The following is a 24,786-nucleotide window of genomic DNA, read 5'->3' on the forward strand; positions in this document are numbered from 1 at the left end:
ATGCTTGCATTCAATCGCTACATCTAACGCAAGCGAATGATAATTTCTTGTCATCTTCAATTTTTAAAGTGACATTTAGCCCGTTTGAAAAATGTAAAGTTGAGAAGAAAATTTTTTTCCAGGATTTAATGATTTAGAATTTAATTTATGAGAATTAATTTTTTTTGGCAGGATTTAATGTTTTAGAATTTAATTTATGAGAATTAATTTTTTTTTAATTTGTTTGGTGATTAATAGAAAAATTATAATTTATAAATAATTAAATTTAAAATTATATAATAAATTAAAAATAAATATTTATTTTTAAAAAATTTTAAAATTATTTTTTAAATTTTTAAAATAACATCTGCATGGATAGAAATAAAACTTTTACATAGTTTTCTATATTAATAGAAATCTAATTTTTTAAACTCATATTTTTCCACCATATAATAAATATTTAAATAAAAAAAATTATCTCGTTTCTAGAATAATTAAATTTTCACTGGTTTTATTTTTACCCAAATACGCTATTAATTCCAATTTTATAAATATTTGAAACTCTGCAATTTTACTGCATTTGGGAAAGTTGTTACTCACTCCTGATCAAAGTTGGAATATAATGGGATCAATTCTGGATTTGCATATTCCATCGTGGAGATGAGCCTGTTGTTCTCCCAGTTTCGTCGCTTACCTTGCACATGACCCAAGGGGAAAATTCCATTCCTTACATCACCAAAGCGCTGAGTTTGAACAGCTGAGAATAAAAAAAAAGAGCAAATTTCACTTTTACCTTTTTAATTTTATCAATATTTTATTCAGATATTATATTTCTCAAAAATTATCATTAACTTTCTTCTAGTTGTTCATGATTATCAAAATAGATTCATTTATTAATTTTAATAATTTTTACCAATTAAAAACAAATAAAAAGAAGTTAAAAAATCTATATTTTGTGATTAAATAATATTATAAACATACATTTTTAATCATTAATTATTAAAATTAACTAGTAAAAATTGATAAGAATTAACAGATAAATTTTTTTAATAATTAAAAAAAAAAAAAACTAAAAAGAGGTAATTGGTTATTTTTCAAAAATGTGGAATCTAAATCAAATAATTGCAAAATTAAAAAGGTGTAAATGAATTTTTTTCTAATTTGAAATAAAAGACCAAAAGATCCCCATGCCTTTTAAGTGTTAAGTACTTAATTTTAACCATAGTATTATTTTGGGACCGTTGCTCATACTAAAAAAAACAGGTATAATAACAAAAGGTCGATATTACGAGTTTTCAATCTATATTGGATTGGGCTTCAGGTCTTCAACCATCCAATTACTGGAACCCAATGCTGTCACTTGAACGGTGGAGCTGCCATCAGCAGCAGTGGTTATAAAGCCACTACAAATTCTATCAAAGTTTGGGCACAAGTTCCGATCTTTTTTGTTGATTTGTCCCAATTGCTTGCTTCTTCAACTGAAAACTAATGAAAACATCCAACAAAATTAGCTACGAGCAGAATTGAAAAAAATGACAGAATAATATCCAGCAAAGAAAAATACATTGTAGTTGTTCCATCGAGGGAAAACATAAAAAAATAAAAATAAAAAATAAAAAATCTTATAGCTTCAACAAATTCTTTCAATGTTTTTGCACAAGTTGTGATCTTTTTTGTTGATTTGTCCCAATTGCTTGCTTCTTCAACTGAAAATTATAAAACACCCAACAAAATTAGCTACGAGTAGCCGTGAGAAGAAAATGACAGAATAATATCCAGCGAATAAAGATACATTGTAGTTGTTCCATGGAGATTTTTCATGGATGAACAAATCTTCAAGTAACATATAGTGGCATACCGATCTTCCAGAATGAGGTTTTGTTTACTAATTGATGCCTGAATCAAACTTTCAATGGAGATTAAAAAGAAACATATTACACTATGATTCGCCATTTAGCAGTCAACATGCATTTCTTAACTAACTCGGGTTGCTTCTCAACGGTAAAGTGGTCATGCATAATTATAAGACTAAAAGGAAATAGTTAGTGAAAAGATTTGCTTACCTTCTGTGACGAAACGTTAAAACTGTGTCTCCAACAGATTTCACAAGGTTTCTGCAGCTGAAAGAAAGCTTCACAAGGTTATGGTTAATGCAAGGTCTCCAACATTTGACAAGCAAGCAATTGTGTTGAGTTCAGGAAACAGCCACATGTAAATTTTTTCGACCCTCTATTTACCCATCTCAGGGGTAGTGGGGGAAAGAAAACATCTCTTTTTGCGTATGCAGATGATGAACTAACAGCTTAGCAAGCAGATGTAACAAATCATGATTCCTTCACAAGGAATTCGTCCAAAATGCTCAAAATATAACTACAAATGTCAGGCTTCATTGTTACCCCCTTCAAACTGCTGCATGCTTATTTAAGCTTCATTACAAGCAAATATATGTCTGCACTCCTTGTTCATTGCATCAGAAGATCAAGAATCTTCAATTCACCAGAGAAAGAAAAAATAGAATGCATATTTAGCACTTAAGAAAAATCAAACTTGATTGAGCCAAAATTGAGGATAAGCTCAAGCAATATAGCATTTCTGTTAAAATTTTCACGTTATCCTCTTCTGCCTCTTAACTTTCTCACTTTTTTCCTCATAAAAAGAGAGAAAGAAAGAGAGAGAGCATCTTATGAAATATAGAAGACTGATGATAATATTTGTACCTCCAGAAAATTGATGAAAGGCAGCACGCTTCAGAGCTTTCTGATGCCAAATCTGGGCAGTCTATGGCCTTGAGGAGGATATCAAAGGCCACAACAACTTCACAGACTCAAGGATAAATCCAGGAGATACAAATATCTCCTTTTCAGGGACTAGTTATTCACTACGTGGGAAAAGTATATTCTCTGTCACTTGAGAACTAATCTCTGGAGGTAAAGGTTGGAGCAACCCATTATTAGACAATTCTTCCAAGCCTTTGATGTCTTGTTGCAAGCGAGTTGCATGTAAAACAGCGTGATCAAGAACTAGAGGGTCATCTGGGGGGTTCTGCAGAAGGGTAAGCAGCGCCTGTCTATAAACTTGAGCAGCAAGTAATGGCCTAGCAACCTGCCGAGTTTTACATAAGATTGCCACCTTAATGACATGCTTACAGAAATTTCCAAACCTTGACCAAGGGCAATCACAGAGTGAGAACTCTGAACCAGGGTTCCAAATTGTGTATGCCAGGTTTCTGTTTGTTTGAGAGATGACTTTCGCAATCTGGAGATTCTGCTCATTCAGTATGACATCAACATCTGGAATATGCAAAGCCTGATGCCAAGCATTGGTTGAGAAAGTTTTGTCCCTCAGGTCGTCAAAATACCCTGTCTCTATACTATATTGATCTAACCAATATAAGGAGTGAAATTCCGTTGCAAGTGTGTTGATTAACCAGTCAACTCTTGGCCAGGAATTGGCATGTTGCTCATTGAAAAGCTTGGATTTCAACCTCAAATGATAGGACTCAATTGCAGCATTGTGTTCTGGACTAGACAGTGGAAGAGACTTGATGCCACTAACCCACAACTCTGCCATCAAGAGCACATGTTAAGAGCGATACTTAAAACAATCAAGAGTTGAAAGCATTGCAATGGATCAAGGCCATTATAATGGTTATAATATAATCCATAAAACTACCACATATTTTAGATCTTTTGAGACTGCTATTTGAATACTAAGATTATTGCAGTCCAATTTATGTTAAAAAGCATGTAAAGCTCATGTTATCATACCTATCCACCACAACCATCATCTTAGACTTTGGTCCAACTATATGGAGACCAATTTCACAAGGAAAATGAGGAAAAATTAAAGGGACATTGGCACTAAATCAGCAAACAGGTTGTCCTGCCTAGGCAAGTTGTCCTTCACTAAAATAAAAGGTCCCACAATTACAAGAAAGTACCTATAGTTGGCAACCATCGCCTCTTAAAATAATCCATGAAGGCAGATTGATCAACAAATACTTGCATAAATTCCTCAAGTGCAACCATAGCATGTGGCCCACTTCTTGTGCAAAACAAAATCCAGCCCAAGCGCTTAAAAATCTCTCGCTGCACATCAAAGTTGCTGCAGTTCCTTAAAAGGCTCCTTACCCAAGCATGCCGAACATGCCAAATGCATAATAGGACCCGACATTGGAAAGCCTCTCTGTAAGCATGATATTGGCATTTGATATTTTACTTTATTTAGAAGCAAAATGTGTGCAGAAAAACTGCAAGACTAAACTGATAATGTACCTAATTGTTGAAATGTCGAAGGAAGGATCATCCACAAGAAAAGAATCTGGTCTCCATCTAGGATCTTTGGCCTGCATTCTTTCAGCAAGTAATCCAATCCATTTTTGGATGGTTTGACTGACAAAAGAGCAGGAGATTATCCAAGCAACAGGAATTGCATTCCGTGATAGGTCAAAAACAAGTAATGTACACAAGGGATACTGTCAACAGAGACCAGAAAAAGAAAACATTTAAGACAAAATTAAAAAATACTAATAAGTGTTATCTTCTTAGCATTATCTTTGAGAATAAAGGTAAACACATAAACCCTTTCTTCTAAAATCCTAGCCAAAGAGAACCAGTAAAAAGAATATCAGTGTAACAATTAAGAAAAAAATTAAAGAATACTAGTAAGTGTCATCTTCTTGGCATTATCTTTGAGAATAAAGGCAAACACATAAACCCTTTCTTCTAAAATCCTAACCAAAAGGAACAAGTAAAAAGAATATCAGTATAACATATGTGCCACTGTGCATCTTCTAACCCTTTCTAAGAAGGAAAACTTGTATTCAACATCTTAATCATAAGTCATAACAGAGCATCAATACCTTAAAAAGTTTTAAATACACAAACATTTATTTATTTTGCTAATGCATTATTTCCATCAACGACTTCAAAAGTATCATGCACCATACAAAAGTAATTATCTTTCCTTGGTGTCTCAGCAGCCAACTTCACAAAAAGGTTCTTTTTTTACCCTTATTATTTATATATTTAAGGTAAGCAATTTCAATATCTTAATTAACTAAGGATGCTGTATTTCTACAGAGCACAATCTTGAACAACCCTTGTGGTGTTGAGGAAGCATGAAGCAACAAATGTGAGTGACAGTTTTAAAAGAACATAGTACCTTCAGTTTCTTTACACCAAACATCGAATGCAATGCTATGGAACCATTATGTCCATAACGGAGCATCTGTTGAAGCTGCCAATCTGTCTGTATGCCCAAAACAAATGGTTCTGAACCTGAGATATTTTGAAAGTAGAAAACATGCTTATGATGTCGTTGCACCCAAACTTTTACACTACATTCATCACTTGTGTGTAACTCATGTGATGAATTACGAATGACCCTTTCCATGTTACGAATATCATTACGAGTTAAAAAATCATCACGGTTATGGGGCCCACCATGCCCCTGGACCATCTCCATGTGATGCTGAATTATTTTGTCCAAAGGTATTCCCACATAAAGCATAGACATCACTTTTTGACGTAACTCCTCTGAAATTCGTGGAGCATACATAGCTCTTGTCCCCAAAGCATCCTGATCAAGTATACCATGACAAGGTGACCCTGATTTATCTACATGCTTTCTTTGATTATAGATAATGATAGCAAGGAGAGGGCGGATGTATAAGCGTTTTACAGTGAAATGGCAAAGGCAGCCTCTCATCATGTGACGCCTCCCTGGCCTGCTTCCCTTCCCTGATGCAGGCTTTATGTTTGAACCATCCTCCACACCAGATTCACTTTCACGGTAATCTTCAGGGCCATAAGAACACCAGTATCTGACAAGTCACAATATGCATATATGTTTACATACTAAGGTGACACATGAAAATAATTATCACATGCAAGTACTTTAATGAGTATGCATATATAGTACTTTAATATTATACTTACATGCAAACAAACCTCCAAAAGCAGAAACACACAAAAAAATAAAAATAAAAATAAAAGAAAGAATACAGGAATAAATAAATACAGCAAAATGAACATACAATGTGTATTCAAGATAGCCATCAACCCTTGGTTTGCTGATGCTCCCTTCAGGTCTCTTCCTTCTCGACTCAATGCGGAAGTTAGCAGGGCATTCAGCATTTGAGGATTCACCCCTTACAAAATCGTCCACTCTAGCAAATGGGAGTAGAGCAATATCATCACCACCTTGACGACCACCCTCTACTTTTACCCACTCGATATCAGCGGCAGAAAACTCTGCACATGGAGGATCTTGTACTGGAAGGTTAAGAATGTCCTCCATTCTTGGCATCTACAATTAAAAAGGAAAACTACATCATGTCACGACAAGCAAATATAATATATCTAACAAAGAAACGAAGGAAAACTCTGATAATACCAGATTAGTTTAATTAAGAAATTGAAATATAGATGGCACAAAATGCAACTCTTACTGAGCAATAAAAAGCTCCACAGAAAAATTAGCTGTAAAATGCTAAAACAAAGAGGAAAGGGCAACGATGCACAACAATTGCTACAACACCAAGCCTACTGACCCTAACATATTGAAAATATATATATACATATATATATATATATATATATATATATGTATGTATATATAATAATCAAATACTGCTCATTCAATAAAGAGAAAAAAAAAAAAATTACTTTGTGTTCTTGGCTCTTCATGCTTCTCTTTCTCCAAGTTGTTAAGGATAGTGTACTATTTGCTGCAAGTAGTAGATTAGAGAAAATGACAAATCATTATTGTTTCAACAAAATGATAGAGAAAACAAGATTAATGCTTTTCTTCAGTAGACACTCATTTCTACAGTAGTTCATGAACTATAGTAATACTTCAACTATTTCTCATTGTTGTACAGAAAAAAGAGGACTCTCAAAACCCATTGAAACAAAAATCTAGATAGCTCGCGTTCATGCATATATAACTATGCATTTGCAACCACTAATAATACTTGTCAGAAACCAAAAAACCAAAGCTTTATGAATCCACTTAGATCTTACTTGCCACTAGCTTTGGCTTTGGAGAAAATCAAAGACTGGGTTTAGCTGTTCGGGTTCCCTAAAATTGGGGGAAAATAATTTTTTTTAAGGAAAAAAAAAATCACCTTTAGTTATTCAACTGGTTGATTAAACCACAGTTGGCCAAAATGCTTCGATATTTTCTTGCTTCCCAAACAGCAAATTAAGAACGATCACCGATCGGCCACCCCGCTGATGCACAGATGAGGATTGACTTGGACTTAGGCGTTCGTCAAAGGCACGCGCGCATCTGCGAGAGTTGGCGGCAGCTTGGGGCTTTTCCTTTCTGAAAACATATGGAAATTAGTAAGTCGGACATTGAGACTCCACATTGACGACGTCGTTCCCAAAAATATTTCAGGCAGATTTTTTTTTTTTATCAACCGTTTACCTAGTTAAACTCTCAAAACTCGCAATAAAAGGTAAATAAAGTAATTAATTAATTTACCAATCCAGTCCAAAAATAAATAAACAAAAATACTCCAGTAGTATATGTAAAATTTATTCAATTAATTATTTTTCAGTATTTCATTTATTCATGTTTAGTCTAAGTTATTTTTTAAATGAAAATGATAAATATCAAAATATTATCCCAAAAATGGCATATCTTTTTCACAAAGAGAAATGAGCATTTAAGCCCTAATTTCACAATTGGAATTTAAAGAGATTATGAATTCATAAAAATAAATAAATATGCAGAATTTGGTAGTGCAGCATGGTAATACTTGGCAACGGTCAATGAAAAGTGAGATAACTACTAATACGGTGCAGTTAATTAAATGAGAGTGATTGAAAGATGAGCATTGAAAATTTATTAATGTTATTTTTTAAAATTTTAAAAATAAATTTTTTTATAATAATCATTTAAATTGTTATTTATCGTATAAAAACTATTTATGATTATTCACGTGATAAATAATATTTTTTATTTTATTTAATTTTCAATCAAAATTAAATAAGAGGAAATTTGTTATGATTTTATAAGTATTCATAAAATTATTAATAAGGACCATGATAGATTGAGTATAAATTGTTTCGTTTTCCTATAGTTGAGAAAATTCAACTATTATTAGCCTCGTGTATCTTTCTCTTGTTTTTTCATTAAGTGATATTGTAATAACATAGCTCATAAGTCAACCATGTTTCTTTCTCTTGTTTTTTTATTTAGTAAGATTATAATAAAATAGCTCATAAATCGACCAAAATTGATTTAGGTTTGGTACTTTTCAAACCTATATAGAAGAGAATCATCCTTGGCTCTTTAATGCTATCCAAATATGACTATATGTAATGTTAGTTCTTATTTATTAAAAGTATTATTTTGTTATAAATTCAGTCAACTTCATTTGATTTTAACTAGATATAGAAATATAAATAATAAAAAACACTTGAAAAGGCAGAGCAGGGCACGTGCGTCAAAGCGTCAAATGAAACTTGGGCTGAATAGCTAAAAAAATAGATAAGCCCATTAAAAAGCCCAAAATTCGACCAATCGGCCCAAACAAGATAAAAGACGTTAGTGGAATGGAAAAGCGCACACAGCAAAAAAAGCCAGCAGACTTATTATTATTATTATTATTAATTTTAAAAAAGCACATGTTGCAGATGAAGAAGATCAATAATTGTCATTCTCAGAACCCCAAATCCGTACGACAACGCTGAGGAGGAGTCGTAGGCAATTCTTCTTCTTCGTTTTCGGGGCTTCAGGAATTCTTGGAAGATCGCGAGCTGGCGGATTCGCTGGTGTCTCCGTGTTGTCTGTACTGGGATTGTGTTGGAAATTCGTATAATTGGAGGTTATGGATGAACAGGTCTTTGCTTCCAAACCCTCGGCACTGGACCAGATCAGGCGTGAGAATTCCGACAAGGATCGCTTGCGAGTGAAGAGGAAGACCCTGAAAGCTGTTCTCCAGCAGTGCCAGAGGGCCCTCGAAACGTTGGATTCTACTGCCGCCGATGACGATGATGAAGACGATGATGATGATGACGAACTACAAGACCGTAGCTCCGGCGCTTGTGCTGTTGCCCAAGAACGACGCGGCGGTGAGGCCGAAGAGGTAAAGTTAAAAAAAGGAGAAAGCTTTCGAACTGAGTAAATATCCAGGATTGGAAATTTGAATTTGTGTGTGTAAAAATTGCTTTTTGGATTTTGTAGTCAGAGAGAATTTTTTGGGATTGAGCTTTGTGATTTTTGCTTTTCTGTTTGAGATAGTATTAGGTCGTGTCAGATTCATGCTTGAGATAATTTGTGATAATATTCAGTACCTCACAATCTGTAGTAGTAGCCTGAAGATCATACTTTTAGAACTACAATTTATTGGCATACTCTAGTTTCTTTATCTGGAAGTAGCTTCTGTTGCATTTTCTGTATGTGGGTTTTCTGAACTGATGGATATTCTAGCTGAGAATACCTTTATCTGACACCAATTTGTTTGGTAAAGGATAGATATACTGTCAGTTAGATGACTGCAATATGATTGGACTGCGAGATTTACTAGGATATGAACTTGTAAATTGTTACACAGGCCTCCAGGTCCTGTTGGTAAAGGGACTAGAACACCGATTTCACATTCTTACTTTGTTGGGTTACAACCATCCATTAACGGTTCCGTGTTGTAGTTTCAGCAAGCCATATGGGCAACGGGTTTTGACCTAGTTATCTAGGATTTTCCGTAAGTATTAGCTGGAGTTTATAATTTGTTTCTTTGTCCCAGCTTGAGTACTTGGTAGCCATTTAGCCAATGCACTGTGTTTGCAGTAAGTTGAGGGTCATACTTCTTTTTAGTTTTTCTGCTTTTCTTTAACTGAAATAGTCACTAGGGGTCTTGTGGTTTCTTTTTCCCTTCACATTGTTTTCTTTTGTTGTGGGAGGGTAGGTTACGTAATCATGGACTTCTGAATTGACTACTCTTATTCATGGTGATTGTCTGACTTTGGTAAATCATAAATGACGTTGGTTGCCTGATGAGGATTTAGAGTCTTAGTATTGGACTTCGAACATGGACGTAATCCTAAATTTATGGTGGTGTCCACCGATTTCTCTGTTCCATCCTTCTCAATGTTTTTAATAGTGAATGTTATGATTTCCTTTCTCTGGAATGTGCACACACCAAATACTCAAGTGGCCTTGTGCTGTAATATATCTATAATCTGTCTTGTACTATAAAAGAGCTTTCATCATCCATCTTACTTATGTTTTGATGATTCAATAAGGGGATGATATATCCTTCATAGAATTTTTTTTCATATTTCAACTCTGATCGTCATTTTAAACTATGCAGTTGTGCGATCTTCTTAAATCTAGAGTTGAATGCCCCGACTTCCTTGCAAAGTTAGAGTGTGCACAAGCATCTATTCCGCAAAATAGAGCCGGTATGTGTGCAAAATAGTTTCAATTACAAGTGTACCATATCTTTTAACTAGTTGCTTTATGAAGTGCACATTCATGTCTTCTGTAATTTCAATATTAAGCCTTGGTAATATGCCTCACTTCGCTTAATTCTTTTACAGTAGCAGAAGAAGGTAATTCTTGGGACTTGGTTAGTGAGAATGATTTATGGGAAAGTGAGGATATTGATCTAAATGAAGATGATTATGTTCTTGTGAGGCAAGAGGATATAGTAGATGGTATTGCATGCTTCATGGCTGCATACTTGCTGTCAATTAAACAGACTAAGGTATCTATTACTTTTTGATTACTTATAGTAACTTGATAATTCCACTGCACTGACTGATGTTTTCTACAACTTAAGTCTCTCTTTACACTTAGAAAATTAAGCTTAGTGATGACAGTTGTGATATTAGTACTAATTTTTCCTTTTGAACTTAGCTAGTTGGTTTACCATTGCACGACCATACAATAACAAGGCAAATCTGTATGTTCTTTTTTATGCATTCAGATCTGGTTAAAGTTTATATGTAAAATATCTTCATACTTCCTTGGTTACCTTTGAGGCAAATGTGAAATGCAGTGTTGATGAAAAAAGTTGCACCAGGAGCATAGGAGTTGATCTGCACTTGGAACTTGAGGATTTATTATGAATTCATAAGTGTAGTATGTATCACATCAAAAAATGAGCCTTCTCTTGTTCTGTGTCAGAGCCATTTTTATTTATTGTTTTGTGCATTTGGGGTGCAAAAATGAATTGGTTATGATTTTATCACATGTACTAATTTCTAGCTTCAAATGAATGGAGATAATGGTATTGTGTATATTCACAAACCGGTTGCTGAAAATCACATGCAATAACATGCTGCTTGCTCTATTTTCAATACATATTAATGCTTTTGTAAAGTTTCTGTCTGGCCTAAAAAATGTGGTATATTCAACAAGCCATGATATATGTGAAAACTTGAATTATGAATATGAGATATTTAATGTTATTAATGGCTTGCTGTTTGATGTGCAGGAATTGACCCCTAATCAACTTCAGGAAGGTGAGCCTAATTGCCTCTCCTCTCTCTTTTTTTTTTTTTTTTTTTTTTCAAAAGTTTATGATAAAAAGAGTATCTAATTAACTACTTTTTGGTTCATTCCACATGCATTTTGTGTTTTCAATGCTTCAAAGTTTTTCTCTAGCTAGTTTAATGTGATGCTCAAAATTCTTGTTCAGCCCTTAGCAAAACATTCTCTGTGAAAAAGAAAAAGGGAAAGCTTCGTAAGGCATGGGATGGAAGCAAAGTCATCTACAACGTTGCATCATGGGGGGCAACTGCCATTGGGTAAGTTATACAGCAATGAGTCTGATTCAAATGTGTACTCTGGAATTTTGCATCTCAGTTGCTGTCAATGAGAGTCCCTGAATTGCACTTTTTGCTAATCCTTTACATCGCTGTTTAATCTCACAGGATATACCAAAACCCAGTACTTATAAGGGCTGCCTCAAAGGCCTTCTGGACATCTTGTCATGTTATCTCAAAGCTTCTTTAATTTGTTTGATACTGCTGGAAAAATGGTTCTGTAGCTGGAGGTTCACTTGGTAATTGTGCTTGGTATTGCCAGTAGGACTTGTTAGTCCACAAATTTGTGTAACATTAATGGCGTTCTTTTCATGCTGCTGGTTGATTGGGCCTGCAACGTAATTTTATCTTGTAAATATTTTTATCCGCTTTAAGCATTTTTTTTAGTGCAATTCAAATTCATTGGTAGAATCTCATTAAAACATGCTCTGTCATTTATCCACTCTCCTACCCATTATTTCTGGTTGTATAAGTTGTCTACGTGACAACCCAGGGCAAATTTGTTGGTCGATAGCTCTAAATAGATGGCTTAAAGTCTCTGATCTATGCCTACATGGTGCAGACATGAGGCAGTTGAGAATTGAAAGAATATTAATTGTTAGAATATTAGCCAACTGTTTGACGGTATAATTCCTCCTAAAACAAGCTGTAATAAGTTTCACTTAATCGAATGTCAAATTAATTGTTCTTTAATGCACTTCTGTTGGATTCTGGTCTGCAAAATTAAGCTTGGAAGGTTCTTTATCTTGCTTCAATTTTCAGACTTGTGGGTATTTGGATTTTTGGGTATCCTACAAAGAGACTTGCAAATGTTGACTACCGGGATGAATACAAAACTAATAAGCTCAAGCTAATGGTTGGTTTGTTACTGACGACAAGCTATGGATTGCCTTCACGTTCTAATGTTATTAGATGCAAAAGACTTAGTTGTCACGTTAGATAAGCAACCAAGTACATTAAAATAATTCACCAAAAGTTGTAGAGAAGTCTGATTTATCAATTTTGTAGAGAAGTTTGACTTATCAATTTTGTAGAGAAGTTTGATTTATCAAGCTTATTCATATAACTTGTTTGGAGGCTTATTGGGCATCTCATAGTCCATCGTTTACAAGGTGACTTTGGGAGACCAAACATAACCTAGAGGGAGGAACAACTTTGTTCTGCTTCAAGTGCTACTTTTTTCTCTCCCCATAAGCTTATATTTTATTCTTCTTCTCTTTAGTACAAGAGATGCATAAAACTTGCCCTGCAAAATTGGTTAGCACAATTGAATAGTAGTCGTGAAAAGTTTGTTTAAAAAAAAAAAAAATGAGAGATTTTAAATCATATATGGATATTACAAAAAATTGGATGGGTTTTACAGCATCTACAAAATATATAGTAAGAAATATATATATATATGTAAATATAATATATATCATATATATATATATATATATATATCTAAATAAAGGAAAATAAAGGCTTTTCGAGCAAGCAGGACTGGGATGTTGGAGCAGCTAGTTGCTTGCTCCCTCTACAAAATTAAAGCATCAGGATTGCGTAGATTTTGTACATAATATTAGAAGCCAAAAATGACATTATTTCCCTGATCTTTGAGCTGGTCAACAAGATCATGTGTCAGCACCTTCTATGCTTGAACTTCCACTTCATAAAAACACTTGCCCTTCACTCTCCATTGAAATTTAACATTGATGAGCTTAATAGAAGTACGTATTATCCTTGTTATTGGAAGCATCTTTGCACAGCATTGAACGAACTTCTAGGATAGACCTTGGTGGCTCCAGGTCTTTCTCCTGCAGGACATTCCCAAGCAACTGTTGCATCTCTGAGGCAAATGAATCGTCCAGAATCTGCAAAACAGAAGGTTGTTCAAATATTACAAGAAATTAAACCAACCTGCAAGAATGAAAAAAAAAGACGAGAAAAGGGATGACTTGTAAATTTGTAATGTACTTACAGACACAGCAATACGTGAACCCTTGTACCATGATCTATTCTCTTTCCTGTTCTCCAAGAAACTAAGAACATCCTGTCACATAAAAAACCGACATGGAATATGAGAAAATCATGAGCCTTAGAACATGAATCCTTAATTGTTCAAAAGAACAAGACACAAAACAAGCAAGTTACCTGTCCCATTCGGTCCCAGTAACCTCGACAGATTGCAATAAAGACATGAGTTTCAAAGATTGTATGAAGGTGAGTTACTGTACTTGTCAGCTGGTCTTTCAAAGGCTGCATTCTGTTTCGTACATCAGATTCTACTACATTTTCTTTTGAATCTTGAAGAATCTTTTTCACCTTTGTTGCACTCTGTAACTTAGACTGAGACAAATGATAGTAGAAAATCACGAATACATCACATCACCACATAATTTATAGTGTGTGCAAGAACAAGACAACTTCAAGCTACAAACACATGCAGAACACACTAATTCAAATCTTCTAGAGCAATATTTCCAATGTAGCTTAGTTTTGGGATCTCAAACATTTCACAGGTAGCCCAAAGACCATAAGAAAAAAAGTTCAAATTACCTGTACGATGGACTTGCTCTTTTCCTATATTTACACTTACCGAAAGAGTAAATAAGCATTTTCAAATGTTATTGAACAACAATTGAGAATTTTAAAGTACTCTTCTTAATAGAAATTATATATTTCCACCAAAAACAACAAAACACCGTTCCTCTTTCTACACATCTACTGTTATTCTACCAGGTGAAATGCATATCAATTGATCAATCACAACACAGTCAAATCAGGTGATATTTCATTATCAGAATGATACTCACATTCTCTGCAAGTTTTTCCACAACTGCTTGCAGATAATTTCTAAACTTTGCTCTCAGCATGACTGTTACTTCACTGAGACGCTCTCCAGGAACTCCATTTCCACCATCAGGGATGCAGGAACCCCATGATTTAAATTGCGCTTCAATCTTCGGCCGTAAGACATCAAGCATTCTCTTCATCGAATTCAACAAAACTCCGAGCTGAAATGGAAAATCAAATTTTTTCAAACCTCAAAAGAACATGCATATTTTGGGAGAACCTCAAAGTTATTGAGAAGTTACAACAAACCTCATCAGGAACTACATAGGAGGACACTGATCTTTTGGCAAGTTTCTGAACATACTTGAGGCCAAATTTCTTAGGTGCCAAATTTTCCTTCAATGGTGACAATACATCTGCATACTGCTTGTCTAAAGCTTCCACTATTGCCTTCTCAACATCAGCAATAGCCTATTGTGGAGACATAGTTGAGATATATTAGACCCCCTCCATATAAGTTTATGGATTTATTACTTTTAAAAAAATCGTCTATTTATATATTTCCTTTCAAATAGAAAAATAATGAAGGTCACAAAAATTGGGTTGTAAATTGTAATGCATCATTAATTTAATTAATAATTAAATAAAATGTGATCCAATCCTTTTTTAATAGTTACAACAATCATTTAAATTTGTATTCATTGAGTAACAACTTAGTTTTTTAAACAAAATACTAATCGCAATAATATCAATAACCAATTGTTTTTCACTTATTGACATGAATAGGATACAAAGAAATCAGTAAGATAACAACAAACTACTTTTCTTACCCCTAAGTAAAAGCTTTACATATTCTCTTCAATCAGGGAAAAGAAAATAATGATAATAATTACTAAATCAATAATTTGCAGTTCGGAAATTATGGGAAAATTAGATATTACATTGATATTAAATTAAGGTTGAAATGAGTGAGCAAATGGCATTTTCGAGATAGAGAAGTATCTACACCTTAGCCATAAAACAAATAAAACCTATGAGACTTTCAGACGAGGGTCAACTACTAAGGGTGCTTAAATCAAACAATAAATGTTTAAGGAAAACCAATAATGAAAGAGACAAGGAAATAGCTGTTATGTCAAGGATGAAAACAAATACTAGGAAAAGAACAAAAATGAAGAAGAACCCATTTTGACATACATGCTCAAGAACGAAAGTGTATTCCGGCCATCGGCATATGATGACCTCATAATTGCTCAAAGTTTCCTTCAGTCTATCATACATGTCATCAACAAAAGGAGTTGTAGAATGTTGTGTTCTAACTCCTGACCATTTTACCTGTAAGCAATTACTTTCAGAATAACAGTAAAGAAATTCAACATGCAATAATTTAGTAATTTTCTTCCAAATTTGACATATGTACCTTGTCTAATTTGCATGATTCGAGCAGAGAAAGACGCTTATCTTGAATCCACACCATAATATACAGGTGGAACAAATCTTTCGCATCAACTCCACCTTTGGCAGGACTGCAAGAGCATAAAATGGGCTAGAACCATTTACTATGATAATAATGTACTCTTTCCTCCTCTCTTTTTCTTTATTCCTCCTTTCAGTTTAATTGTGAAAAGATAATGTTACCTGATGCCCCAGCTGGCAAGATCCCTCTGAAAATCTGCAGTTGCAATAACAAGTTCTGCTACAGGAGGTGAAGGACCACTTGGGGGGCAAGCGATAAGAAAAGCACGCAATCTACTGCAGAGCTCAGTGCTGTATATTGATGATGACAAATTTGGAAGGTCTAAGAAGCTGTAAAACAAAAATTCAATATATTAGATTCGTACCTGTCATGCATAAGACAGCCAAAGAAAAACCACGAAAATATAAGGCAGAGATGTTTTAATTTTTTATTATTAAATTGCAGTTAGATTTGAACTGTTCACATAATGAGCAAGGTTCAAGTGAAAACAGTACCTGGGAAGAATATGTTGATTATGGATTTCAATATCAGTAAGAATTTCATTCCTAACGTTGGCACACAAGGATTTCATCTTCTGGTAAGCAGTTGACATTGCTAGGGTATCCATCAAAGTTCCATCACTGTTGTTGGTAACATATTCATCTGTCTCAGTCAAGTGCCTTCTTGATCTCTTTCTTACAGCAACCTGGCAAGTTTCACCACTTGGTAAATAAATATCATCAACTTATGCAATCACCATGAAAGAAAACAAGTGTTTCTCAAACCTGGAAATAATGACATAATGTATTTTGTGCCTCCGGAGACAAGACATCATGGAGAAGAGTGTACAGTTTAACAGCAGGTTCCAGTGCAGGTGCTGCAAGCCCACTTGCAGGTCTAAAAACCTCCATAATACCCGAGAGTGATGATTCATCCAATGACTTATAATTCTCAAAAGCTAGAGAGAGAATTTGTTCTATTTGATCCTTGGTTTCTCCTAAAATCCGGTTCTGAGAGGCATTCGGTCACAGGATTAGAAGAAATATGACCAGCAAGTAAGGATAATAAAAGATGAGAATACGATAAAAGCAAGTGGATAAACAGTGCAATTGACACAATAACAATAGTATCAACATAGTTTATGCCATTATCAAAGTAGACAATCATATATACTCTCCAAAATAAAAGTTTGATTTGTACCTCCTGATGACTCAATGTGCTCTTGCTGTGGCCTTTCATGACAACAGGCATTAGCAAGTCATATACCAAAGTGAGGCAATCAGCTGTGGGTGTAGCCACATCCATAACATAAGAAAGGTATCTGTTGATATTTCGCATTAGAAGCATGAGACAATGTTAAAGTCATGAATGAAAAATCAATGGCCTCTGCTAATGATCTGACAGATTAATTCAATTAGATGAGTTACCTCAACTTGGTGTATACATCTGAAACACCATAATATGACGCAAACTCGGTTAAAAGCCATTTCCATGGACCATGTAGTAATAAATTCCTTTGCTGAAAATGTTGAACCTTCATTGCCACTTCTAGAACAAGGTCATATGCAACTGTTTCTGCAACAGAGCCGCACTGAACCAAAGAAAGAAAGCAAGTAGCGTTATTGTAATGTATAATACAAAGAAATCATGTTCCCAATTCAAGCAATTCTTACATACTTCAATCTTTAAACAACAAAGAAAGGAATTTACATTACTTCCTTTTGTATGGTTTCTTTTCCTTTGGTTGACATGGGCAAGGGGCTATATAACTATTGTATTCCATATGGATAACTATTTACAAGATGCCAATGCCATGCTACTTAACAGAAACACATAAACTTATTACTATATATATGAACAAATATAACTTTCTACCAAATAAAATGGAAATTTAATCGGTGGCATCATTAATATATTATCTTCAAAGGCAAAGTTTCCTAAGACATTACCATGAAAAAGCAAGCCCAAAAAGACATGATTTATAAAGAATGCTAATAGTTTTTCTAAATAACATAAAACAGCAGCAGTGTAAATTAGCAACCTTTTTTTAAGGCTATAACCAACCAAAGAGTAGCTTAAGGCATTCCAGTGATTCAGATAATAAAAATCTGATACAAGTTATGATTATATGGCAGCAACATTTTATAAGAGAAAAGAAAGCATTCTTATAACATAGACCTCATAAATTTAAAGTTCACCAAAAAATAAAAATAAAAATAAAATTATATCTCACTTTGAGGTGACTATTATCGTCAGTGCTTGTTGAATATGTTACATAAAGCTGTAACTTGCCCACGAGTTCATGTCCTGGTTCACGATAAATTGACCACCAGCGTAGCTTGTCAGCCTGCGTTCCATAGTAATATTAGCCTTTTGCAAGGTAAAAATCACAGTGAAATTAACCTTGTAGCTATTCAGGACAAAGAAAATTTACCGGGTCATCGGCAATGGCTGCAACTTGAACAAGTACACGGCCAAAGTGTTTTCCCTTGGAATCTTGAACTTCGACAATGAGATCATCTCCTAGACTGTCTGGAAAGCTGTAGAGTTGTCAGTAACTTTCTCAAACAGATTAAGAGAGGAGAAAAAAAAAAAAAAAAAAAAAAAAAAAGGTGTCTAGAGAATATACAAGACAAGAGTTTCGCCACATCCAGGTTGCATCCTGATGGCATCTTCCTCAGTCGAACTTTTCAGTCTTAAGAAACAAGAGTATGTTTCTGTTGACATTGATAGGTACGGGTAATCAGTTGTACGTTATTTACAAGTAACCAAGAAAGCAATGAACCAGGTAAAATTTACCATAACAATAATATTGACCAGAATTCATGTCCTACCACTGTACCATAACAATACTATTGACCAGAATTCATGTCCTACCACTGTTCTCATTGCTTCCTTTTCATTCAGAATTACTGAAATTTGAATCCTCTCATAAATCCAATCTCATATCTAAAATTTGGTAAAATAATTGATGACTTTAGTATTGTTCTAAAAGGTGAGATTAACATCCATAAAAGTTGTCATTTTTAATTAAATCTATGAAAATTTGAATGTACTGCCTATCACTCTTGATCATTTAATTATTCTGAACCTAAATCCACTCATCTTTTATTTGTAACTATTCTTGTCATTCTTGCAAATCTATTTACTCTTACTGTATCCCTAACTTCCATAACAAAAGCTAACTTCCAATCCAAATTACTTTTTTTTGGGTAATAATCCAATCCAAATTACTTACAATGATAAGATAGAAAGAAACTCTGAAAATTCTAATCCATTCATAAGGATAAGCATTTGTTCCATGTGGATTACATTTCTCCATTTTCTGAAAACACTCTACATGAAGATTTTGTGAATGACAGGAAATAAGGAACAGGGAACGAGGCAGTGCAAGTTTGAACTAATTGAAACTATTTCTACAAAAGAAAAAATGAACTTTTAGCATTCCACAACAAGAATAATCTTCAATCAGAATCTATTCAATTTGGATTACTAATTGCATTAAAAGAGAATAGAATGGAATTTTATTACATTTTATACCTTGCACTGTCTCATATGATGATGAACTGTTACGTAGAGTTGTTACTCCAGTTTTAAGGAGTCCAGACACCTGTTTTATATACTGAGTGCTTGCATGCACATAGGCCAAGCTTTGACGAGAAAACGATCCATTTGCAGCTGCAGGTAGACGAGGCACAACACGGATTTTACGAAGAGCATGCCATCCAGAAGAAAGTGTTGACTGCAGATTGGAGAAGTGATAGCGGATGGTTTCCAGTTTAATAGATGGCGGCCTGAGAGAAGAAATGCTACAACCAGTAGGTGGATCTAGGGACATTTTCACTTTACGAACTGCATGATGAATTCTAGTTCAGGGAAGTCCTATAAATGAACACTTAGTAACAATTCAAAAGCTAGCATGGAATAATACCTTGCACCTTCATCTTGCCAACAATTTTCTTAGGTTTTGGAGCAGCTTTCTCACTAGCTAACTCAGAAGTTTGCTTTGCCAACAGTTCTTCCTCCGATTGTAAAAGCACTTGCCGTAAACTACAGGACCATTAACAGCACTTTAACAACTTTATGAAAACAACAATGCAAAAAATTAGTTATTAACAACTAACAGGCTGATGAATTGTCACAATCAAAATGATGATTAACTTTGTTGGAAAACTGTAATATTCATTTGCAATCTGAACTCAGTACTTATCACAAGTTTAATTTTCTATAATTATTTCACAGATTAATCAACTTAGAGATAAATATGCCTGTTTTTGGAAGTTAGCCAAGTTGTGTACTCGCATGTGTAAAGCCAACCTGATTATATAAAATTTGTTTCATTGCAGACCTAACTAAAGTAAGATCACAAAAGGATAGCTAAGAATAAATCATAAGAAAGTGGATGTAAGAACAAGCCATTACATCAGAAGTGCATTATTTTTTTTAATTTAAACTGCACTAGACCAGATTAGGAGGATCCACTCCAGTTCTTATTTATTTAGAAAAATCAAAAGAGAAAGAAGAATAGGGTTCTATGGACTAGATTAACAAATATAAAACCAACTTAATACTCTGCCCCTCACAGATAGGCCTGTCCAAAACAAGGGAAAGAACAAGGGTGGTTCTTCCCGTACAGCACCATAAATTAATTGAAAGGAAACAACTAAATAAACAACCAGGCTATGATGCCATATTAAGTAAATTGATAGGATATGACCCAACTATTATATCAAATTTTGACAACAACTGACAGATTGAAAGAAAAGAAAACAAGGAGAAGGCAAATAGCTTACCTAAATGCATCCCTTAGCAAAGCACATTCATTTTCCAAAAACATGGGTGCTTCCATGCATTCCATTGCCCAAGCATGCAGACAAAGGCGAACACATGCATCATATGCAACGACAGCATGCCATGGGCCTAGAGCACTGAATTGATTGGAAATTACACAAATATTGGTTAATAAACAAAATAGTTAGTTAGAAACAAAGATATTTTACAACATCATACGTTGTCTACCATTATAGCTTCGGTTAGGAGGTACCTAGCATGAAATGTAGGGAGACGAGCTGGAGCCAACGATGCAGCAGCATCTGAACCAGCAGTGGCTCTGTGAATTGATAGAATAAGAAAGGTCATACAATCTTTTCCATTACAAGAACTTTGATGTATGTGCGTTCCACTAGAACACATATACTTGCATGCATCAATCAAAAATGTCCATCAAAAGTGAAGATAGCGTGGCAATTTAAGTGCATCAGCATACAGATGCTTTCCAAAGAGGAGAATAATAAAAGAATTATACAGACCTTACAAAACGATCAGACTTATTCTCATTTCCAGTTTTATCCTCCAGCTTAATACTAGGCACGGTTTTGATTTCAGGTGAATCTGCTGTATGTGGAGTACCCTTTATCCTAGATGCAGGACTCTTATCAGCTGCTTGTTTGATTTCCTGGGCAGAACCAGAAAAGGGCGGTGCACTAGCAACATCCTCATCATCAGAAAACTTTCCACTCTGAAGCTTTCTTGAACGTAAGCCCTGCAAAAAAAAAAAAATTATAATAATAATAATAATAATTAAAGAGATAAAAAAAATAAAGATATATTTAGAATAGTATGTCGGTAGACGATAATAGTTTAATTGTTGACAAGACAATAATAGATAATAACAAGATAAAAATCCACTTAAACAGTAAGGACTTCAGCGAGCATGAGCTTCTCAGGGTTTTGATATATTACAATTACAAGTGCCATCTGACATTTTTAGATGGATCTTATGAATCTGAATACCTAAAAAATTACTGTGATTGCTGCAAAAGCCATCGAAAATGGAGAACCATGTCAAAAGTTCCCTCTCAAAATCATATTTAAAATTGTTTATCCATCTTTCTTTGAACATATTACCAGATTCTATGAACAATTATAATTAGTATTCCCTTTTTCTGAATATCTAACTGAACTTTTAAATTAACAGGTTGACTAGGGATGGTTAGACTGGCTATCCATGCACCCAGCTAGGTTTAAAATATGGTCATGAACTCATGATTCAAAAAGAGAAAATGAAATTTTTTTAAAATTGAAAATAAACTTTCAGGTAAAAGCAACCAATATTAACTAATGCAACACAAGGTTTAAATAGGAGTGCATGGAAGGCTTTCTCTCGAACTCAAACACACCAGCATATTGCACAATCACTTACAATCCAATACAAGAAGCTCCAATATAAGCATAATGTAAGCAATTCAAACCTTTTCAGCAGCACTTTCCACATTTACTGTCGAAGGCACGCTCGAAGCATATCCCTCAGATATTCTACTCCTCATCACATTACCATTGATGCTTCCTCCAACCTGCGTGGTCGAAAACTCGGAGCTACCAGCAGAATCATCAGACTCATCCTCAGTATAACCATTTCTTCCAACTGCGTACCTCCCATTTCCCCTGACTAGCCTCTCCGCAGCCACAAGTTTGTGCCTTCCCACCACAGTTTCCATGGAGGAACCCACATCTGAATAAGTATAATCGCTCCCACAACTGGTTTCTCTCTTTAATGGGTTCCCATATCTATGAGCAGTGCCATTTGGAATTCTATCATCTTGAGGCGATGAATCAAGTGAGTATCTTCCCCCATAAACCTCTTCCTCTGAATCAGTGGTCACGTCGTTATCAGAACCGGACCCACTATCAACATCATGAACCGGAATAGTTCTCGACAATGGAATGGCATTGGGAGGCAAATGCCCACTTCTGAATTTTGACGGCGGAGGAAGTCCAAAACCCCCGCCGCCGGCGGTACGGAGATGAGACATGGGATCGATTCGAGGTCTCAGATTTGAATTAGACAATGGAACTTCCTTTTGCTTTGAAAACGTAAAAATTATAAAAAATAAATAAATAAATGAATAAAACTTTAATTTTTTTCTTTTTATATTAGGAAAAATGTAGAACTAACCATACCCAGACGCTAAAACAATAAAACAAATCAAAATTCACATAGACAATTACAGAAACAAACAAAGGAAAAACAAAAAAAGTTTGAGAAGCTGACCTCTCTAACCCAACGAAGAGCACTTTTATCAAGTCCCTCAGTGAACATACTCTTTTTGGGCTTTAGTTTTCACCTGCAATCCAGCGATTAAAAATTTTACAAACCCAAAAACCAAAATCAACTACCCAACAACAAAAAAGAAAACTGAAAAAAAAATTACTAAATCTCTGTGAAAACAAAAGCAAACTCACATAAGAATCAAAGTTCTTGAGTTTTTCACTACTGAAAATGAGCTTAACAACAGCAATGCCGAAAGCCAGAGACAGAGAAAAAAGTGAGTTTGATTATAGAATACTAAAAACAGGACAAGATTTCAGAGTGTAAAATACAATAAAAAAAAAGGTTTACTTCTATCAAAAGCTTTCTCTGTTTCAAGCTTATGAGAAACTGAGAGACCCAAAAATCTCTGGCAAATCTGTGAGGGAAGTATTTTGGGTTACTCTCTCACAGTCCCTCTCTCTCTCTCTCTCTCTCACTAAAATATTTTTAATTTCCTTATTGATTTATATTTTACTAAATTTGTACAGATTCCCACTCTTTTTAATATTTTACCAACTAACAAAAATAATAACAATAATAATAATAAATCATCATGACCACAGAGGTCGGTGTAGACTATTTCGCAAACAAAAACGACGACGTAAAAATAAAGCTAGAAATTATACGACATCGTTTTCACTGAATTACCAGCTGGGCAACAGCTAAGTGGGGTAGTAGTAAAGCATATTTACTGGTAATTCCGAAAATAAAGCACACGATCGTTAGCTGGCAAAAAAGAAAAAAAAAAGGGTAACGGGTGGCTTACGTGGCAAAGCAAAACCTTCCGTTGTTTCTTTGTAAATATTTTTGGGCTCTAAATTCCAATTGATATGTCGGGTTTTTTTTTTTTTTTTTTGATGTTTTTAATAATAATATTAAAAAAATGCTGGTGTCGAACGTTGTAAGTGGGGACACTTTTTGGGTCTAATTTCGCGCTACACTAGAATCCACCACTCACATGCACATGCCAAATGTGGGTCCCACTCTCCCCTCCTCCTCCCATGCTTTTCTTCGTCCTTACTTACCACCCTTGCACTTGAGCGGTGTGTGACACTCTCTCTCTATTTGGTTTGTATCGTGTTAAATACCTAAAATGCCCCTGGAGAGAATTGTGGGCCATGCTAGTGCGAATTTTGAATTGAAATTGAGACAATGAGACTTCTGTTTAAAAAATTGAGGAAACAAGGTCAGTTTTGTATCAAATCTGGGGGCTATAAGAAAATGGGCATCACACATCCCTTCCCCCCCCTACAAACTGTTCCCACGTTCATTGCCGAAATTATAAAAAAGGAGGATAATTGAGTCCAATATGAAGACTTTAATTTGAAATTTTTGAACTTTGAACTTTCTTTTTTTTTTTTATATTTGTTATGAATGATACCCTTTTGTTTTTATTTATATTTGTCGCCTTCCATCATTATATATTATGCAAAATTTGTTGGTTTTTTTATGAAAAATAAAATTTGTTGTTGCTTCTTCTTTTTCCTTTTTCCCTTTTTTTGTTTTTTTTTTTTTTTTTTGTTTAATATCAAGTTGGTGCTTCTTCTTTGCGTACCGTATTTATTAGCGGGGCCACTTATGACTTGCACTATGGCCTAACATCTTTATGGATTTTAACGTTATAAAATAAAATAAAATAAATATATATATATTCAAATGGGGGACCAACTTGCGTTCTAAAAATTGAGAAATGAAAAAAAAAA

General features: G+C 34.5%; 3 protein-coding genes across 9 annotated transcripts; 1 reads left to right on the forward strand and 2 right to left on the reverse strand.

The window, feature by feature from the left end:
* Positions 1-1,167: 1,167 nt before the first annotated feature.
* On the reverse strand, positions 1,168-7,335 carry LOC107411131 (uncharacterized). Of its 6 annotated transcripts, none has more exons than XR_009639001.1 (9): positions 7,109-7,335; positions 6,648-6,709; positions 6,017-6,288; positions 5,662-5,803; positions 5,143-5,559; positions 4,254-4,453; positions 3,920-4,164; positions 2,697-3,542; positions 1,168-2,465 (listed from the first exon to the last, which is right to left on the reverse strand). XR_009639001.1 is itself a non-coding variant. In XM_048475838.2 (7 exons), exons 2-7 carry the CDS (start codon positions 6,666-6,668, stop codon positions 2,851-2,853), a joined length of 2,091 nt encoding a protein of 696 aa, XP_048331795.1. In that variant the 5' UTR covers positions 6,669-6,709; positions 7,109-7,335; the 3' UTR covers positions 1,168-2,850. The 6 variants fall into 6 exon arrangements, 1 of the variants encoding a protein (XP_048331795.1); XR_009638999.1 differs by having other exon boundaries at positions 1,168-1,464; positions 2,043-2,465; positions 5,143-5,803; XR_009638998.1 differs by having other exon boundaries at positions 1,168-1,685; positions 2,043-2,465; positions 5,143-5,803.
* Positions 7,336-8,603: 1,268 nt separating this feature from the next.
* Positions 8,604-12,164, forward strand: LOC107411179 (uncharacterized). Of its 2 annotated transcripts, none has more exons than XM_048476256.2 (6): positions 8,604-9,079; positions 10,304-10,394; positions 10,533-10,699; positions 11,432-11,459; positions 11,636-11,744; positions 11,871-12,164. In XM_048476256.2, exons 1-6 carry the CDS (start codon positions 8,822-8,824, stop codon positions 11,950-11,952), a joined length of 735 nt encoding a protein of 244 aa, XP_048332213.1. In that variant the 5' UTR covers positions 8,604-8,821; the 3' UTR covers positions 11,953-12,164. The 2 variants fall into 2 exon arrangements, with proteins under 2 accessions (XP_048332213.1, XP_015874208.2); XM_016018722.4 differs by having other exon boundaries at positions 10,539-10,699.
* A 909-nt stretch (positions 12,165-13,073) lies between these two features.
* Positions 13,074-23,534, reverse strand: LOC107411178 (uncharacterized). The gene is made up of 23 exons (XM_016018721.4): positions 23,236-23,534; positions 23,045-23,117; positions 22,245-22,856; positions 21,303-21,535; positions 21,038-21,103; positions 20,787-20,921; positions 19,925-20,043; positions 19,534-19,845; positions 18,623-18,710; positions 18,428-18,533; positions 18,227-18,340; positions 17,421-17,584; positions 17,194-17,314; positions 16,779-17,003; positions 16,509-16,699; positions 16,176-16,343; positions 15,958-16,063; positions 15,735-15,872; positions 14,847-15,008; positions 14,558-14,758; positions 13,896-14,090; positions 13,723-13,794; positions 13,074-13,615 (listed from the first exon to the last, which is right to left on the reverse strand). Exons 2-23 carry the CDS (start codon positions 23,090-23,092, stop codon positions 13,463-13,465), a joined length of 3,729 nt encoding a protein of 1,242 aa, XP_015874207.3. The 5' UTR covers positions 23,093-23,117; positions 23,236-23,534; the 3' UTR covers positions 13,074-13,462.
* Between the last annotated feature and the right edge of the window lie 1,252 nt (positions 23,535-24,786).

The sequence above is a fragment of the Ziziphus jujuba genome, chromosome 5 (assembly GCF_031755915.1).
Source record: "Ziziphus jujuba cultivar Dongzao chromosome 5, ASM3175591v1".
Lineage (NCBI taxonomy): Eukaryota > Viridiplantae > Streptophyta > Magnoliopsida > Rosales > Rhamnaceae > Ziziphus > Ziziphus jujuba.